We start from the raw sequence: 19,314 nt of genomic DNA on the forward strand, positions 1-19,314 counted from the left end.
GTCATCCTTTATGCCTCAGCTAAGATGTTACTCCTACCAGGAAGCCCTCTCCACCCCTTACCCCATCCAGGCTGGGTCTACGCTTCCTTCCTTGGGCCTCCCATACCTGCAACATCCCCCAGAAGAACCCTGGTCACATGGTGGGGGGCACTGCTGTTTCTCCACTGCCTGGGCCCCCCCTCCCCACTGGTCTGGGAGCTCCAGGAGGCAGGGACTGATCTGACCCCACCCCAGTGCCCAGCTCAGAGCCTGCTAGGGTAGGTGCCCCGGAAGCATGGGTGCAGTGAATGCAAAAGAGGGCTTCAGGGAGCCCAGGCGCAAGTGGAGGGGTGCTGAGCTGAGACACAAGTGGGTGGAAGGGGCCCAGGCTACCTTTGGCCAAGGAAGCGTTCACTGACAGGGCTGACCTGGACAGCTGGGGGTAAGGGCAGTGCTGTGGGCACTCACCTGGCGGGCCTCTCATCCCCACTGGGCCTTGGCTGCCAGTGTCTCCCTTGGGGCCAGTGGGCCCAGGAAGCCCCTGGCCACCAGCTCGATCTGGGGGAGAAAGTTCATCAGCTTGGCAGCGCTTGCCCGACCCTGGCCCCAGCCCCTCAGCCAGCCCTACCATCTCGAGGGAGCAATGGGGCCCTCATGTTCTCTCTGGCTCTGGGTAGCCCTGGGGCAGGGGGGTAGGCAGGGGTCAGTTTCATCCAGGGTCCCTGCCCCCAGGTCCACTGTGTGGGACAGGGGCAATGGGGCTGCCGGGCCCTGTCCCCTCAGGCCCACTGGAGAACTGGGAAGACCGAGGCCCAGAAGGGGGTCAAGCTGGGAGTCAGTAGCAGGGTGGGGACTGGAATCACTCCCTTGATTCATTCCCACATGGGAGCATGCCCCCTACTGACCCACTCACCTCGGAGGCCTTCATCCCCGGGGCTGCCCTGGGCAGCTGGGGAGCCCCAGAGTGGGACGGGGTCCCCGGGGGCAGCTGGGGTTGGGAGCACTGCCCGCTCAGTGACAGTGAGCACTGCCACCTGTGGAGGAAGAGGAAGACAGGGTAGGTCCCAGGGTTTCATCAGGGTCAGGCCAGCTGTGGGGCCCCCGTGTTGGGTGCAGGAGGCCCATGCACCCAGCAGAACCCAGCCTGGAGTGGAGACCCAGGGCTCAGAAATGACTGATTTTCAAACTGCACAATTCATCCTTAGGAAAGCCAATACACGTGGTCACTGCCACCCAAGTGGAGCTTTGGGTCGCTGTGTTTGCTGGGCTGTGCGGTTTTTCCCACACTGACCTGCATCAATAATCTGAAACTTCTCTTGGTCTCTTAAAGCACCACAGGCTGGAAGGATTTTTACTAAATTTGGAGGGAAGTTTGGGGGGGTCTGACATGAACTAGAGGCCCTGGGTGTATACAAAACCACTTTGGGACCCAGTGTGGGGGAGCCTCTGAAAGGTCAGAGGTGTCTGCTGAGCCACTGACCGAGGATTAAACAGGGGCCAGAGGGGCCTGGGTGGCTCAGTTGGTTAAGCGACCGACCGTTGATTTCAGCTCAGGTTGTGATCTCAGGGTTGTGAGATCAAGCCCTTCATCGGGCTCCGCACTCAGCGCAGAGTCCGCTTGGGATTCTCTCTCTCCTCCCCCTCTGCCCCTCCTCTCCTGCTCATGTGCATTCTCTCTCTAAAATAAATAAATAAAATCTTAAAAAGGTGGGGGGCTGAATGCCCACTGACTGGGAGTGGGGGGTCGTGTGGTCCCGTCCAGAGAACAGCTGAAACTCTTGGGCAGACCCTGAACGGAGAACCATGCCTCAGATCTGAGACTGAGGCCCTCATACCGGCTTCTCCCGGGAGGAAGTCCGGGGAGCAGTGTGGGCTTCCTGGAGCTCCCACACCTCATAACCGGGGTTCTAGTACATGCTGTTCAGAAGCTTGGTTTTTCCCCCTGATACATGTGACAAAATGGAGGTGTTGTGGATGACTGTCTGTCTGGAATTCCACCGAGCCATGCACACTAATTCCGCAACCACCCCTTCGGCCGTCTGGTTTCCAAATTTCCCTATCCATTATTAACATTTTGGTAAACATCTTCACATCGACTCTCCTTAAGATAAATTCCCAGAGTGACGGAGGAAAAGATATGCAGATTAAGTATATATGTCTCTATGTGTGCTTAGAAAATCTGGAAGAAAAAATGCTTAAATGTTGACCGTTGCTCCCTCTGGGGACACAAGTGACTGCTGCAGATGGCTTTCTGGTAGGTTTTTCACAGTTCCGAGTTTTTCATGTTTCTAAATTTAGAATGTCTTACTTTTTTTTTTTTTAAGATTATTTTAGAGAGAGAGCAAGAGAGCGTGCATGTGCTCGCATGAGCAAGAGGCAGGGGAGGGGCAGAGGGAGCGAATCTCAAGCAGACTCCCCACTGACTCCGGAGCCCAGTGCGGGGCTCCATCTCACAACCCCCAGATCATGACCTGAGCTGAAATGAAGAGTAGGCCGCTCAATCGACTGAGCCACCCAGGCGCCCCTAGAATGTCTTACTTTCTAATTGCTAAAACCTTTTTATCTTGAAATAACTTGAGATGCCCAAAGATGTTTTGCTTTGGAAACTGGGAAGATAGTATTATTATGGTGGTGTGGGTGTGGGGGATAAAGGGCAAAGGTGACAGGGCAAGTAGGGGACCCGGCCATGGGCTCTGGGGGATGTCTGCAAATCTCTGGCTGGGATGGGGATGGGGCTGCACAGGGGACCTTCGTAGGCCTCCCCGGGGAAAGGAGCAGGCAGGCCATCTGACTCGGAGCAGGCTTCCTGGGGAAGGGCACGGAAGGGAGGCTAGCTTGTTCTGGAGGGGGGGTGGGCGCCTGCTAGGGAGGCCACCTGCTCGTGGGTGCTAAAGCTCAGCTCAGCTGCACTGTGAGAATGATGAGCCGATGGGGTGTGGGGGTGTAGGGAGGGGGTGGGAGGGCCAGAGGAGGGGCAGCTGGTCACCCACCTTGGCCTCCAGCACCTTCAGCCGCTCGGTCAGCTCTGACACTTTGCTGCAGTTGAGGCAACCTGCAGGGAGGGAGGAGGCTGGGCCCAGGTGTCTTAGGTTCCCTGTGGAGCCCCTCAGCCCCGGGGTGGGGGGCAGAATAGAAGCAAGGGGACAGACACCTGATGACCCCAACCCAGGAGATGACCCAGCGCAGGGAAGGGGCTATAGCCATGCCCTGAGGGTCTCCTTTGGCTCCAGAGCCTCCAGAGCAGAACCAGGGACCCACCTCCTGCAGCCTTGGCATCCAAGATGCCTCCTTCCCTGGAAGCCAGGGCAGGAAATCCTGTTGCTTCCCCCTGGGTGGGGCTGGCCTGGGCTTGCCGGCTTTGGGGACTGACACATCACAGCCTGGACTGCGCTGGCCTCAGACGTGCCCCCCTCTGATCCCTCCCTCCACAGCCACCGGCCAGCTCCTCTGGCCTCCCCAGCGATACCCCTAAGTGATCCGTAGCAGTTCTGGCCTGTTATGCAACCTCAACCTCCCAGCGGCCGCCTACTGGGACTAGTGCTTACAGGTTCGTCTCTCCACGATCCTGGGTGTTGGGACGAGTGTCACTCCAGTTCACATCTGAGGACACTGAGCTCAGAGCAAGGGTGCGGTGAGTCCTTAATGAGCACAAAGTCTGGGGTCGAGTCCCAGCGCTGCCCCTTCCTGGCTCTGGGCCTTGGGCAGGGCTGATCTCCTCTCTGACCCTCAGCTTCCTCCTCTTTAACATGGGGACAATGATGCCTTCCTGGGGCTGGGAGATTTAAATGAGTTGACAATGGAAAGCACCTGGCACAGTGCCTCATTCATTGCAGACGCTTAGAAAAGCATCGTTTCAATAAAAAGAGGAAACTGGGGGCTTGGGCCCACGTCTGCCAGTCTGGGGGTCATGAGTCTTGGGGTGCTGGGCCCAGGTCGGACTCCCACTAGGGCCCTGGGGTGGGCACGCCCCTAACCCTCCACTGGGAGACCCAGCCGGCCTCAGGACCATCACCACATTGCCCAGGCCCCCACCAGGCCTCCCCTAAACTGGAGGGACCCCAAGCAGCTGCCCTGGCACCCACCTGAGAAGGCTGTGGGCCGAAGCGCCATCCGTCGCATGGCGTTGCCCGACCATCTGGGCTCCACGAAGCCAGACGAGCCTGCAACTGAGGGACAACGGGGGTGAGGGCCCTGCCGGCCTACACCATTCTTGTTTCAGACCCCGCCCTGCCCATCTGCCGCTGTCGCCCCAGCAGGGATCCCTACTCCCCTTAGCGCAGAGGGAGACAGAGGCCCAGAGAGGTGGGACAGTTTCCCAGGATCACACAGCATGAGCTGGGCTGAACTGGAACAAGACAGCCAACCTGATGGGGTTGGGGACAGCGGCGGGCAATGGGTGGGGGCCATGGTGAGGCTTCCCCAGGGACCCCGGCAAGCTGCATGGGTTAAGAACTTAGAGCTAACAGATGCAAGGCCAGGTCCCAGCCCTGCTACTCGCTGACCTGTACGACTTGTCCTCTTCGGACCCGCCTATTTTCCCATCCGTAAAATGGGCTCTTAAGGCCACTACATCTCCCAGGCTGGTGTGAGGTCCGAGGAAGGCGATGTGTGCGAAGCAGCGCACGGGGCACACAGCAGGCAGCTGGGACATCGCTGTCCACCCTCTCCCTGCCCCAATTGGTAAGAAGACACAGAAGTGGATCCAGCCCTGGTTTTAAATGAAAACCAGAGGGAGGCTGGCTGCCTGGGAGGGCAACGGGGGCTGTGTTCCAGGAGCCCACCCCTGCCACCACCCCTACGGAGAGCCGGCCGCCCTGGCCAGTCTGGCTTTGGGGGCCTGGTTTTCTCCACAGCCAAAGGGATGGGCTGGCCAAGCCGCGGGGGGGGGGGCACAGCTGGAGGGGCTCCAGAGCCAGCGGTAGCAACCGCCCCCCTCCGCCCCCCAGGCCTGCCTTTTAAGGCCCCACAAGTGCCGTCCGGGGGGTGGGGCGGGGGGAGAAGACCCAAATAAGGCCCTGGCCCGGCAGCTCAGAGCCAGGCTGTGGGTTAGTGCAGGGAGTGAGGCGCCGGGAACTCAAACCAGATGGGTGCCTCTGGCCAGCCCCCAGCAGGGAGGCCGCTAGACCCTGCTCACCATGGGGCCTTCGCTCAGACTGGGCCTGCATCCCAAGCACGCCCTCCCTGGGGACCTGTGACTTGCCCCAGAGCAGGGAGTGAATCCCACCCAGGACAGAGGAAGAGGCAGGTTGGCAGCCCAAGACTGGGTCAGGGATTGGGGACAGGTCGGGGGGGGGCATACCACTGTGAGCCATGGCCAATGTTAAGTGCTTTATATACCCAGCTCAATCCTACAGAGTAGGTAATAACAGCTAGCACTTAACTCTGGGCCGGGCACATTCCACTAAGCACTTCTCATATACAGTCTTTTTTTTTTTTTTTTTAAAGATTTTATTCATTTATTTGAGAGAGAGAGAATGAGAGAGAGAGAACACATGAGAGGGAAGAGGGTCAGAGGACGAAGCAGACCCCCCTGCCGAGCAGGGAGCCCGATGCGGGACTCGATCCAGGGACTCCAGGATCATGACCTGAGCCGAAGGCAGACGCCAAATGACTGCGCCACCCAGGCGCCCTTCTCATATACAGTCTTAACTCATCATCCTCCCAAAGCCCTCTAAGTGAGTGCCAGTATCACCTCTACTTTACAGATGGGGAAACTGAGGCACAGAGCTCCTCATTTGTCTATGCTCAGACAAATGGATGAGTGAATAGGAATCTCTCTCCTGGGGGAAAACAAGAAGGCTGGAGCCTGGACTTGAACCCAGGTCGGCCTAACTCCGGGGCCTGACCTCTCTCTGAGCCAGCCTGCACCTTGAGTCAGCCCATCGCGCAGAGGCAGGGAGGCCTGGCACCAGTAGGAATGTGGGCTCCAGAGGAGAATGGGCTCCCCGAGCTCTCCTCACCCTCTTTGCTCCCAGGTGAAGACACAAAAGGCCATTTTATTACCCTTTGCAGGACGCGAACAAAAGAAGCTGCTGTCTCTCCAACCCCGTGGAAGTCTGGGCTTTTTCTGGGATGAAGTTTGGCAGAGCATCTGCCCAGCCCGCCCGCCCGCCCCCGCTACCCTGTTATTGTTTCCCTGTTTTTCCACGGCATTCCTCTAACGTGTCCTGTAACTGTGTCAGTTCCCAAGTCCGCTGCCCATCATCCGTCACCCCCGTCTGGCTGGAATGTGAGCCCCACCAGGGCAGGGACCTAGCCTGGCCTGTGCATGGCCTGGAAAAGTGCCCGGTGCATAGTAGGGCCTCCGTGGCCTCAATACACCTTCTGTTCATGAAGGCATGAGTCGCTGGCTGAAAAATGAATGCAAAGCAAACAAAATAAAAGGCAAAATAATGTGGACAACAGACACAATGGTCTTAAAAATGAGCATAAATCTTCTAACATCACACGAGGGGTTCCCTGAGTTATTTGTGCACTTGTGGTTGGAAATTCTTTTCATCCAATTTGCTTTCATGCATTTCACTGAGAGCCAGAGAGAACTAGAAAAGCTAATGAAAACATGGTCTGACCATCAGCATAGATGTAACTGGCTCAAAGTAATGGCAAGTTAAAATTTTAAAAGGAAGGAAGGAAGGAAAGAGGGAAGGAAGGAAGTTAGTTAGTTAAAGAAATAACAAAACTGTCCAAAAAAAATCCCAGAATATGTTGGTTTTGGTTTCAGGATTCACAAAAACGATCCCCCAAACTCCTCCAAATTCTTTTTTTTTTTTTTTTAAGATTTTATTTATTTATTTGACACACAGAGAGAAAGCACAAGTAGGCAGAGAGGCAGGTAGAGAGAGAGGCAGAAGCAGGCTCTCCATTGAGCAGGGAGCCCGATGCGGGACTCAATCCCGGGACTCCAGGATCATGACCTGAGCCGAAGGCAGTCGCTTAACCAACTGAGCCACCCAGGCGCCCTCCTCCAAATTCTAATAAATGGACAGAACTACTTTAACGGGCAAACCAGGTTGTAAAATGGCCCTTTAGCATAGCAAATCCCAGTAGGGAAAAGGCCGAGGGTTGGGGGGAGGTCTCCTGTTGTTCAAAAATATCACATCCTTCCCACTGGTGTTGGGCTAGGGCCCTTGGAGCAGACCCCAGTAGGCTGAAAGCCCCCCTCACCCCAGCCTGGTGGTCTGTCCCAAAGGGCTGCCCCTCAGCCCAACCTCGCCCTCTCAGGGGCTCCAGGCTGGGTCTAGGATCACAAACCCCAGCTCTATTCTGGAAGCCTGACAGTGGGCTACTTTCCACCACCTGGGAGGTCTCCACCAGTAACACACACACACACACACACACACACACACACACTCTGCCTCCTATCCCCTTCCCGGCCGCGGTCAGTCCTATGTCACCTCCTCCAGGAAGTCTTCCCAGACAGACCAAGGTACCCACCAAAGCTCCCCCCTGAAGCTCTCATCACTCCATACTCCCTGTCTTGATCTGCACTAGGACGGCATCATGGACAGTTTTGAGCCCTGTGCCCCCACAAGCAGCTCCCCTTTCCTCTGCCCAGGACCAGGGTTAAGCTAAGAAGCCCCTTCTCATTGGGTCCTCATGAGAACATGAGGCCCAGAGAGGAGAGGCTACCTGTCGGCACAGCCAGATGGGGCGGTGGGGATTCAAACCCCACGCTAAGCTGGGAACGCAGATGCGAGAAGTTGAGAGTGTCCCTGGGCTTCATCTCTGCCTTTCTCTCTCCGGACAGGCGCTGGGAGAGGGGCTTTCTCATGCACAAGCCACCCACAGGTCTGCCGCGTCCAGTGACCACAGCCACAGGGATGCTGCCTCCCCAGCCCCCGGCCAGGTGTCCTCCTGGGAAGTTACACTGCAAATGTAAATATTTGCTGCTGTTGGCCTGAACCAAGGATGGGGTCAGGGGTGGGGCCGGGAGCTCCGAGAACTCCGGCAGGCCTCTGGGAAGCCTGTCTGTGTCTGGCCTGGCCCGCTCTTCAGGGTAAAATGAGGTTCCCATTCGGAGGTCAGGTACTGGAGAGACAGGAGCAGTGCTGGTAGGATGGGGGCCATGGTAGCCAGGTGGCAGCCTAAGAAGGTCGCAGGCAGAGGGGACAGCTGTTGCCCGGGCTGTGGGGTGGGAGAGAGGGCCAGTGTGGGCCGGGGCTAAGATGGAGGGAGGGCAGGGCTGGAGCACATCACCGGGGCAGCCAGGAGGGTGGAGAGGGGGGCACCGGCTGGGGGTGGAGGATGGGCTGGCAGGAGTCAGGAGATGGGGGTCGCCAGGTCTTGTAGACGGGAGTGGAGTAGAGGGGTGGCGGACCTGGGCAGATTCCTGCAGCACTGAGCCCACAGGATCCTGAATCCTCAGAGCAAAGCATAAACCTGGCCCTGTAACTGGCATTTAGTTAGGGATGGAGAGGTGGTGAGGCCGCCCCAACCTCCCATCTGTTCTTCAGCTTTTCTGCTGTGTGACCTCGGGCAAACTTCTTCCCTCTCTGGTTCCCCATCACAGAAGACAAGCGCTGTGGGGGTCCCCAGATGGGGAAGGGACATGTGCACTAAGGACAGCGGGGACACTGAGGGGCACACAGAGGTCGCCTGACTCCAGGGGATCCCATGGGAGAGGAGGGGTAGGGAGCTCCTCTATCTTTCTGTCTGCGCGGGGTTGGGGCTGAGAAGCGCTTCCGCCAGTCTCATGATGCCCCAACTGTCTGAATGTCCTCCCCTGGGAGTCCCCAGCTGGTGCTGGTGCAGAGGAAAACTCCTGGCCCCGGGTCATACGGATGGACTCTGAATCTGGATGTGACCCCAAACAAGGCATTTCCGTCTCCCAGCCTCGATTTCTACATCTGGACCTCCTGCACCGTGACACGACAGCATGACGCTGGTGAGTATGAGTCATGGTGCTGGGCACGGCAGACAGGGGATGCTTTCCTTCCCCTTGTCACTGTAACTGCGGGAGGGTCTGGGTGGGGGGGGGCGGTGGTGGATGCTGCAGACCCCAGGTCAGAGCCCTGGCTCTACTCTGAGAATCCCAGCTGCAAAGCTTACTTGCTGTGTGACCTTGGATGAGACCTACGCCCTCTCAGCCTCACTTACGTCATCTGAACAATGGAGCTGATGGGTGAAAGATCTGTCTGCTGGGACTCCCCCCAGGCAGGATCACAGGGAGGCCACAGAAGCCCTGTCCTCAGCAGGGCCCACCAGGGGGTCAGGACCAGCGGACGGAGTACCTTCTGGCCTTGGCCCTTCCTCAAATGTTTTCCAGTGGGAGTGGGCAGCGGGTGAGACCCCAGTCTGCCTCCCTCCCTGCCGTCTAGTCCCCCCTTCCCAAGGGCTGGAGGCACTAACAGAGGCTTGGTCAGGCAGGTCCCAATCCTGGCTCTTCCCATGCTGAGTGACTCCAGGTCAGCCCATTCACTTTCCTGAGCCTTGGTTTCCCCATTTGTAAAATGGGGCCCATTCCAGTCTTTTCCTCCCAGGTTGTCATGAACATCAGAGAACAGCCTTGCTCATCATCACAGAGCGAACATTCCCATTCTGCAGATGGGAAAGCCAGGGCTAAGAGCTGTGAATGAGTGAAGCATCTGGAGACTAGGGCCCTGGGAATGGGGGTGGGGAAGCATGGGGAGGCCTGTTTGCTGAGCAGCTGACTGAGAATTGTGGTCTCAGAGGTCAGAGGCAGGATAATCCCAGACAGCCATCACAGAATCCCCAGCACAGGGGCCTTCGGCTCATAATAAAGTACAAGGTGGGTACTTTTCCATCCAGGTGACTTCCAGATAGAGACAAGATTCAGAGAGGTGGAGTGACTTGCCCCAGGTCACACAGCAAAGCGCGGCTGATCTAGATCTGGATTCTGGAATGATGGGTGCTCCCTCTCCTCCTTCAGGCCACCCAGGCTGCTACGGTGATACAGCTCTGTGGCCCCAGGTCCATGTCCCAGTGCTGGGCAGACTATGAGGTCAGTCACCAGCAGGGGAAACAGCTGGGGGAGCTCAGGTTCAACCCAGCTGTCAGAGGAAGGGCAGGGCCTGGGATGGGCCTGCAATGTCCTCACAGTTCCCCACCCCCATTCCCAGGGCTCCTAGCAGAGCAGTTTTCCAGAATATCCGGGTCCGGGCATCCCTTTGCTGAGCTCTGACTGTATGGGTTTGGGAGAGGCCCCTCCTGTCCCATCGATCATCACATTATGCCCACCCTGGGCAGTCACTCCACCTGCAGGGTCTTTACTGTTGCCTTTCATCCTTGAAACATCCCTGGGAGGCAGACTCTAGTATCCTGCCCGTTTCACAGGTGAGAACACTGAGGCTTAGTGTGGGGGAGCCCCAGGCCCTGCAAGAGCACACAGCCGCTTGGTGCTCGTTAGAGAGGGTGCCCCTCCCTCTGAGCGGGCACGAGACGAGGGCCACCTGCACTGCAGCCTCCCCACCCCCCAGCCCAGTGCCCTTGCACGATGACTTGCACAAGACATGGGGAGTCCCCGGCCCAAGGCCGCACAGCTGGGGTGTAGCAGATCTGGCCTGGCCCCACGAGGCCCTGGATACTCCTGTCCCCGGGCTGGGATCGGAGGCCCTGCCGAGGTTGATGGCTGACGTGAGGGGCGGCCCAGCTCAGCCCCTGCCAGAGCCCTCAGCCTTGATCCTGGCTTCTGGATGCGCCGCCGCCAGCTGCGGGACCCAAGGGTACAGGCTCTGCCCCCACCTGCCCCCACCCTCACCGGCTCCAAGATGGCCCCGCAGACCTGGGAAGGTCTGCCCTTGAGAGGGAAGCCAGGGACACAGTGGCCTGCCTTTGTCTGGGCAGGCCCTGCTTGGGCTCAGGCCTGCTTGGCCCAGGTGGCCCCCCCACTCCGGGGATTCACCCTCCCCCCTCCTCCCCCAGCTCCTCTGTGGCCTCTTTGGCAGGAGCCCCTCCTGGCTGGCTCACCTCCTACCCTCTGGGCCCTTCTGCCTGGCCCGCTTTCTCCCAGCAGGGAGGGGAGGGTCCCATTCCTGGTTCCCCGTCACTTCTGCCCTCCCACACTGGCCTGGTGGCCACCTCTCTCTACAGGACCCCTGCTGGGCATGGGCAGTCCCCCGCTCCCTCTGGCCATCCCACTAGAACTGGCGACTCCGCAGCCCCACAGGGGAACCTGCCAGGCCCCCTCCCCACCCCACTTTGTGGTGAGCTCTGCCCCGCACCCTGTGGGACTCTGGGCATGGAACTCCACCTCTCTGGGCCTCTGTTGCCCAGTCTGTGAACCAGGACTCTCATGGGGTCCCAGGGAGGTGAAGCATGTAAGTCTTTCAAGAAGCACCTATGAATGGTGATTTCTCTTAACATTATGTTCTCCTGATCCAGAGGCCATGTCTCACATGTTCCTGTTTCTGGAATCAGAATAGGTCTTGCAACTGATGCTGCTCTGGGGGCCCCGAATGCCCCTTTCCACTGAGGTGCCTACAGGACAGGTTCTTGGGGCTGGTTCTAGGCTGGTCTGGAGGGCCATTCTGGGAACACAGCCCTTGGTGGGGTTCAGGTAGGCAGTGAGGGCAGGAGGCACCCAGACTGCTTAGCAGAGAGGCAGGTGCCCTTGAGGAGAGGGCTCTCCAGGTGAGCATGTGGCCAGGGTGTGGGGAGGCCCGGGCTGTGTCCTCCGCTCCACAGAGGTGTTGGGCGCTTGGCCCTGAGCCACACATGTGGCCTGCAGAGGAGGGGGCTGGGCTGAGAGTGTCCCCCGTACGTGGGACACGCACTACGTGTGGTGCACCCGTCCCTCAGACCCTGACTGCCACTTAGCAATTGTACACCCGCCACCTTCCTGAGCCCGGGTTTCTTCACCCGCAAGACGGATACAAGCATCCCATCCGCGCCAACCTTGACCAAAGTGGTGCTTTGCTTCTGTGAGCTGTGAGCACATCCAACGGACACGTCCAGATGGGTTTTCCCCAAGCTTGGAGGAAAGACTGGGATGGTGTGACTCAAGATGTGAGCTCCACGGCATGTATGGAATTTCTCCAGAGGTCGTGAGAGCCCCCCAAGAGGCAGGCGGTCAACACCTGGGGGGCCAGCAGGCCCCAGCTGTGTCCGAGCCATGCCTCACTGGTGGGCCCCGGTGTGCACGCTGCTGAGCGTGCGGCGCCCACCGACTTAGCAAGGGTTGACTGCTCCTGCCGCGCGCCCGAGGGAAGGCACCCGGCCTGCACCTCAGGGTGGTCCTACCTTCCTCACAGTTCACCCCTGAGTGCCCGGGGCAACACCTCCACTCACGCGCGGTCACCGTCTTGTACATCACCTTGTACGAGGGTCTCACCACGGTTCTGTAGCTGAAAGAAGGGCCCAGGGGACCGAACTCAGACAGAATCTTCTGCCGCCTTTCCCACTCACCTGGATGTCCATGGGGACAATGTCCGGGGTCCTCTGCCGCCTCTGGGCCCCTCTGGAGTCTCTCTCCTCCTGCATTCTGGGAATCAGCCCCTCCAATCCCTCCTAACCCCCCAGGTTGGGGCGGGGGAATCCAGATACTAACTGGACAGGGAGTCCCTGCAAGCTGGCCTGTCCCCAGAAGTGAAGCCTCACTAAGTGAATGCATGTGGGTAAATGGTGGAATCCTTCCCCCAGGAAGCCCTCCAGGTGCCCCAGGAGCAGAAGGGGAGGTGCTGAGATTGGGCATAGGACCACCGGCTTCTGTTCCACCAGGGTCTTGCTCACCTGCTCCCCGGGCAGCTCATGGGCCAGGGGCAATTCTGCAGCACTCGCTGAAGGTAGGTGCCATTTTGCACGTGGCATGAGATGGTCCGGGTCACCACATAGGAGCACCAGTTCCTGAAACAGACCCACAGTGAGGAAGCTCAGGTGCCATGCACAGCCCCTGCCCAGGACCCCAAGGGGATGAGTGAAGAGGTCCAGTTTCTCTGCAGGAGCCCCGAGTCTCTAGGTGGAGAGACCCCTGAGCTCTCAGAGTCCTTTGGGCCCCAGTGGGAGTCTCGGTGGCACTGTGGCTGAGGGGTGAATCCAGAGCTCTAGAGGGGGCAGCTGTGCTGGGGGCGCTCGGAAGGTCTCGGGGAATGAGCTGCGGGGAACAGAATGATGGTTCCCTGCTCAGGATCCCGCAGCACTTTGCACCCCTGTCAGGCTGAATGAAGCTGGCGATTCATGTCGGCCCTCTCCCCCCCCTGGCATGACAGAAGAGAGGCCCTGTCTCTCTTCTCCTTGGGTCCCCCCTCTGTGGGACAGCCAGATGTTCCAAGCATGGAGGACTGACTTCTCCAAATGCCAATTAATAATCATAGTGCACTGCATATATTGAGCACCTACTGTATGCTAAGGGTATTTACATTCACCTTCTTGGTGAGCCAGGCAGGTACCTCCCCACATTTTACAGAGGGGTAAAATGAGGCCTAGGGAGGGGAAGACAACTGCTCCTGTCCCAGAGGTGACACATGGTAGAGCTGGATTTGCACCCAGGAATGTGGATGGCCCAGCCTGGGCGACTCCATCCCAGAGACCTCAGCTCCTGTTTCTTCCCCATCTCCTGAGCCACGGTCCGTGGTTCTGCGAAGGTCCCAACCTGGGAACCTGCTGACCCCAGGCTCGAGGCCACAAAGGAAAAGTCTGGTGGGGTGGTGGGCTCAGGCTGCAAAGGGTCACCTAAAACAGTCCCTCCTTTCCCAGCCCCGGCAAAAAATGCAGGGCCCGTGACCTTGTGCAGGCTGAGGGCTGCTGAGCGCCTGGAATGTCTGGGCCATCACAGAGGCATCTGCCACCACCGAAATCCAGTCTCCCTGTTGCTGGCCCACCCAGAGGACCATGTCCTTGGCAGGGACCTGCCAATTAACTCATTGTGGGACGCTGGGGAAGTCCCCTCCCCGTCCGGTCACCCTGGAATCAGTCCAGGAGGCAGGAACAGCCCCGCCAAAGGCAAAGCGTGGGAAGGGATGGCTCTGTTTAGACCAATGACCTGGCAGAAGCTCCACGCAGCCGGTGGCCAGCCAGCCCATGGGAGAGGTGACAGGGGCTTGTTGCAGCGCTGTTGGGAACGATGCAAGACCAGGAACAGCCTAAACAGCGGCAGGCCGACTAGACACGGAAAACCAGATGCTGAGCTAGAGCCCAAGTTCTCCCCGTGCAGACCACCGTGTCTGGTTAAGTGAAAAACCCAAGTGCAGACCAACAGGTGGAGAAAGATTGCGTTTCTACCCAAATAAGAAAGCCCAAAGACTACTTATACATACATGCACGTACATAGCTGTATGTGCATAAAGGTAGGAAAAATCACAGGCTCGCGGCAAATTGCCACCTCTGGGGGCAGAGACTCCGCTCTGTCTCCTGGACTAACTGTAGCCTTCGGTTATCATGCTTGCCACACACCAGGCACTGGGGCCAGGGCCTTCCCCGCGCCAATTATGAGCACCACTTTACAGACGGGAAGACTGAGGCTCTGGGGTCTGCGATGTGCCGCAGACACCCCGGATGAGCAACACGGTCACGGTTGGAACCCAGGTCCATTTAACCCTAGAGTTTGCACTCTTAACCTCCTGCTGGCAATTTTTCTCCTAATGAGCAGGTGGGGATTTTAAAAGTTAAAAAAATACATTTCAAAAATTGTCGGCGCCTCACTCTGCCCCGTGCCCTTTAGATCCCCTGGGTCTCTACAGCTGTGCTTTTGAACCTGGAGTTTTGTTTGTTGTGGGGGGCCTAAACCCCTTTGAGAAAGTCATGTCGGTTGTGGCTGCTTTCCAGAAACATGCATAAAACTCAGAGTGCAAGTTTTGCGGGAGCTTCCTGAGTGCTGTCCCTCATATGCACACGCACACATACCCGTCCCTCCATGCCCACACCCTGGACTGGGCTGGGGGAGGTGGGCCTGGGACTGCCCACAATTGCCTGACCTGCTCCTCTTTACCGGGGGTGGGAGCTAGAGAAAACAATTTTCTTCTTCCTTAATTAAAATCGCCCCCAGGTGGGTCACTGCCTGGCTCCCTGGTTTACTTCCCATGAGCTAGAGTTTGCTTGAATCCCCTGCTTAGGAGATATGGGGCTGACGGCTGACTAGCCAGAAGGGGATACTCAGGCTATGTGGGGTTCAAGGTCAGCCCCCGGCCCCTCCCCTGGGGCGTGGGGAGTCACCAATAACCACACGCCACCCCTCCCCGACCTTGAAGACCCCAGCGCCCGCTGTTCCCAGGATAAATCCAATCTTCTGCAGAACCCTGGAAGAGGGCTGGACCCTCTGTCTACTTTCCACCAGGGCCGCAGGACCTCTTTCTAAAGCACAGACTTAATGCTGCCACTGCCTGCTGTGAGTCTGCAGTCTGCCATGGCTCCCCATTGCCCTGTGAGCCCAGACCACCCGGTCCTGCATGCTGTTCTCCTGCACCCTCCTGCTGTCCCTCTTCCAGCTTTCTGCACTCCCTCCAAGTGCTGGCTCTCCCCCACCTCAGATGTTTGCATTCAGAGTCCCTCTGCCCGGAAAGCCCTTCCCTCGCTCCAGCAAACTCCTGTTTGTCCCTTAGGTCTCAGTCTTAAGGTCCCAGGAGGGGTGGGGCACCTCCAGGGGTCCCCTTCAGCAGCCCTGAGCTTTTCCCTTCCCTGCAGATGCCGAGGGAGGGCACTGGCAGGGACCAAGCCACGACGGGGCTCAGCCTGAGGGTGCTCAGGGAACGTCTGCTGAATGACTGAATGACCAAGAACAGACAGTGGGCCTGGGCAGAGGAGCCAGGACCCAGGTTCCCAGAGATGTGTACAGTACTTGCAAGCCTGCCTACAATCCTGCTGCCCCTGGGGGCCCTGTCTCCCAGGACGTGGTCAATGAGAAGGTACCCGAGAACCCTCGAGGCTGAGCCTGTGGGATGGGGCTAGGGCAGGGGCTGGGAGGAGGCACTTCCCTTCCGGGCTTGCCACTCGTGCCCACTCAGCACCTCCCGGGCCCCCAGAGGCTGCCGGAGGAGAGAAAACAGGCCAGACCAGCTCAGCCTGGCACGGGCCGCCCCGTAAGGCCCCCCACCCACTTGCCCTCCACCCCCTGCCACGGGGGCCCAGGGGACTTTGTCTCTGCGGGGCCCAAGGCTGCGATCCGGAACAGTGATAGGGGCTAATTGCAGGAGGCAGCCAAGCGGGCCAGGGGCCAAGGGCCGTTATGAAAAGAAGAGGAAAGAAAGGAGACGTACAAGGTGGGGGCGGGGTGATTAGAGCCAGAACCCCACTCTGAAGGCCAAGTTCCAGTCCTGGCCCTGCTGCTTCCTAACTCGGCAACCTTGGACAAGGCCCTGACCCTGTTGGCACCTCACTCGGTCCATCTGCTGATGAGGACGGCAGAATCTCCTCTGACAGAGGAGATTTCACACACACCGTATAGCCCGGTGCTAACAGCTGTTGTTCTTGGACTGGGACGCGGACCCCACGCCCCACAGCTGGGGTCTATCGGCTTCCCTGAGACACCCCAGCATGGCACGTTCCGTGCAAGGTCCTTCCCTTGACTTTGGGATAGGGATTGCCAGGCTCTGCATTTTACAGGGGCGGACCCTGGGGCTCCAAGAGAAGTCACATGGCCGGGTCACCCATGTGGGCGCAGAGCTGGGGTTTGAGCTCCCGGGAGAGGAGCTGGGGAAGAGAATTCTCCCTTCTCCTTGATTCTAGGACTTGCCCCAAGGAAGCCCATCCTGCAGGAGGAAGTGGCCTGGGCCAGGACACTGGTGACGGCTTCTACTCAAGAACCACAGCGCTGAGATGGGTCCATTAGAGGAAACAGGGATTCAGGAGGGAAGGGACCTCAGGGCGGGCAGGAGGCAGCCCCGCGGGGCTTGGGGGACCGACAGGGGGCAGGGGTGAGCCAAGGCAGCTCTGCACAGCCCCTGGGCACCCTGGTTCCGGGGGTCTCAAAGTCTTGCCACATTCCTAGGGCTGGGGCAGCCCCTTGGATGTCTTCCAGGGCCTCCCCCTCCCCAGGCACAAAGCCTCTTTTCTGCCTCTGATCCCTTGGCTGCCAGGGGGTGCCTGGGGTGCTGGGCTGAGGGTGGAGGGAGGGCTGGGGTGTGACGTCTCCATCAATGCTGGGACGTGGCCACCAGGGGAGGTCCTGGCAGCTGGGGACCACAGATTCCTCCAGCTGGGGGTCCCTTCCTCCACCTAATGTCAGTGATAGCAGGAACCACTGTTCGTCCTTCCTGTGGGGGTACGTCCCCCCTCAGAACAGGCCAGTGGTTAGGCGGCAAGGGGAAGAAAGAGCGGACCTGCCTGAGGTCACACACTGAGTGAGCGCCAGAGCCAGGGCCAGAGCCCTGGACTCCTAACCACGAGCTGCAAACCTCTCCCAGACCCACAAGCTGACACCTTCTCTTTGGGTGCCAAGGACACTGGATTGGGAAACTGGCTGGCCTGGATTGAGGTGCCAGCCTCTCCCTCTCTGGGCCCCAGTCTGATCTGTAAAATGGGAAAAACGGCGTTGCCCACAGGGCTTTGGTGATTTTAGACCACTGTGAGACTTCCAGGACTACCAGCTACCTGCCCTGGGCCACCATCCTGCTCCGATCCAGGAAGCCCTGGGGGTGGGGGGCGGGCGGTGAGAAGCCCAGGCTGCGAGGCCCTGCCCTGGACTGGTTGGAGGGCTGTCTGGACCTTAAGCCCTCTCCACCATCATCCTGAGCCTGACCCTGGGAATTCAAGTTTAGGGTCTTGGTCATCTTGGCATCTAGGATCCTTGGGGTTCACATTCATACCCTGGGCAGGTCGTATTCTCCCTCTGAGCCTCAGCTTTCTCCTCTATGAAAGGGGGACCATCAAAATGCATGCCTCCCATGGCAGTTGGGAAGATTCTGGAGGTGGTGGGTGCAGGTAAAATGCCCAGCCCAGGTTAGCTGCGGTCAGCATACGGTAGGTGGTGGCGGCTGTGATATCCGCCACCTGCCTGTCCCTGCCTCAGATGCCTTGGCCACCTCTTCCCTCCAGCCCTAGCCATGTCACCTGCTCTTGCTAGCCCAGCAGGGGCATGCTGGCCCCTGACTACGGGGAAAGGGAATTTCTGAAAAGAATTAAAGAATTGAGGCCCTAGGGGGCGGGGGCCGGGAAAGGCCTTTGAATGGGATGAAAAGGCCTGAAGAGGCCTGGCTACTCAGCATTGTCTGCCTCAGACAAATGGCTGGCCTTCGAGAGGGGACCCCAGCAGGGGTGGGGGCTGCAGCCAGGACAGGGGACACGTTCAAACACTGTTATCACGTTCAAACACTGTTATCACGTCCAGAGAGACACAGATTCGAATCCCAGCACTTCTATTAATGGCCCATGAGCCCAGAAGATTATGTTGATTCTCTAGGGTCTCAGTTTGCTCATCTGCTAAATGGGGACAGTGCTTCCTACCTTACTCAGTCCTTGAAGGATTAATGACCACACTGCAAATAAGGGGCTCCTCCCTGGGGAGATACTCCACAAACACCAACAGAGAATGTCCCCAGCTCCAGAAACAGCGGCAGGAACACAGAATGCCAGGTCCCTGGGGTGGCCACTGACCCACGGATCTGTGAAATTCCACCCCAGTCTTCTTCCTCCGAGGGAAATAAATAGCCGGGGTACTAAAAAAAGCCGAGGGCAGGGAAAAGAGAGCAGGGGTCCCCAAGGGTCAGCCAGGGGATGTGCTGGGCTTTTCCTCCGTGCAGGCAAGGGGGCCCTTGAGCTAAGGCGATGGAAGTCCCAGGAGGCGGGCTTCTCCCCCGTTGTTCCCTTCCCCCTCCTCTGGGGCTCTGGAGGTGAAGTGGTGGGGAGTGGAGGGGGCTGGAGGGGAATGCCGGCTCCGGACACACGGAGTCGGGGATCCCCGCACCGCCGGGAGCCTCCTCCAGATAGCGGGGCTGGCCCAGGTCCCTACTCCCATCTGGCTGGCACCGAAGTGGGGGGCCAGGTCCCCTTCCCAATCCTTGGCTTGCACGGAGGTTGGGGGGACGTGGGGGGGGCAGTGCCTGGAGTCCCGGCCCCGGGGCTGGCAGGGCACAGAGGTGGTGGGAGGCAACCCTTACCTGCGTCCGGAGAACGGGGCTCCCCCGACGCTCCACGCGGCGCCGCCTCCCGGGAGCAGAAGCCCAAGGCAGAGCAGCGCCCAGGCCCGCGGGCCGCCCATGCTGCGCCCGGCGCCCTCCGCGCGCGGCCCCTCGCCGTCGCCGCCCCCAGCCTGCCGTCCCCGCCCGCCCGCTCCGCCAGCCTCCCCCGACGCGCGGAGCCCGGTTCCCAGCGCGGCGACGGGAGGGCGGGCGGGAGGCGGGCGCGGGGCGGGGGCGCGCGTTCCCGGCCTCGCCCGGCCCCGCGGCGCGGCCCCCCGCCCCCTGCGCCGCCGCTGCCAACCCGGAAGGAGCCCCGGGGGGTCGGGCGCCC

At 59.3% G+C, this 19,314-nt stretch overlaps 1 protein-coding gene across 2 annotated transcripts in view; it reads right to left on the reverse strand.

The window, feature by feature from the left end:
• The window catches only part of EMID1 (EMI domain containing 1), a 46,469-nt gene extending 27,397 nt beyond the window's left edge, over positions 1 to 19,072 (reverse strand). The window contains exons 1-7 of one of the 2 annotated variants that reach the window (XM_044921077.1): positions 18,963 to 19,072; positions 12,667 to 12,780; positions 12,178 to 12,281; positions 4,062 to 4,139; positions 2,970 to 3,031; positions 893 to 1,013; positions 448 to 537 (exon numbers count right to left, since the gene is read on the reverse strand). In XM_044921077.1, the coding sequence (XP_044777012.1) occupies positions 448 to 537; positions 893 to 1,013; positions 2,970 to 3,031; positions 4,062 to 4,139; positions 12,178 to 12,281; positions 12,667 to 12,780; positions 18,963 to 19,063 (670 nt within the window). In that variant the 5' untranslated portion in view covers positions 19,064 to 19,072. Of the gene's footprint in view, positions 1 to 447; positions 538 to 892; positions 1,014 to 2,969; positions 3,032 to 4,061; positions 4,146 to 12,177; positions 12,282 to 12,666; positions 12,781 to 18,962 lie in introns of both variants that reach the window. The other variant, XM_044921076.1, reaches the window with a different exon arrangement.
• Positions 19,073 to 19,314: the final 242 nt, after the last annotated feature.

Source organism: Neomonachus schauinslandi, chromosome 14 (assembly GCF_002201575.2).
Source record: "Neomonachus schauinslandi chromosome 14, ASM220157v2, whole genome shotgun sequence".
Taxonomy (NCBI): domain Eukaryota; kingdom Metazoa; phylum Chordata; class Mammalia; order Carnivora; family Phocidae; genus Neomonachus; species Neomonachus schauinslandi.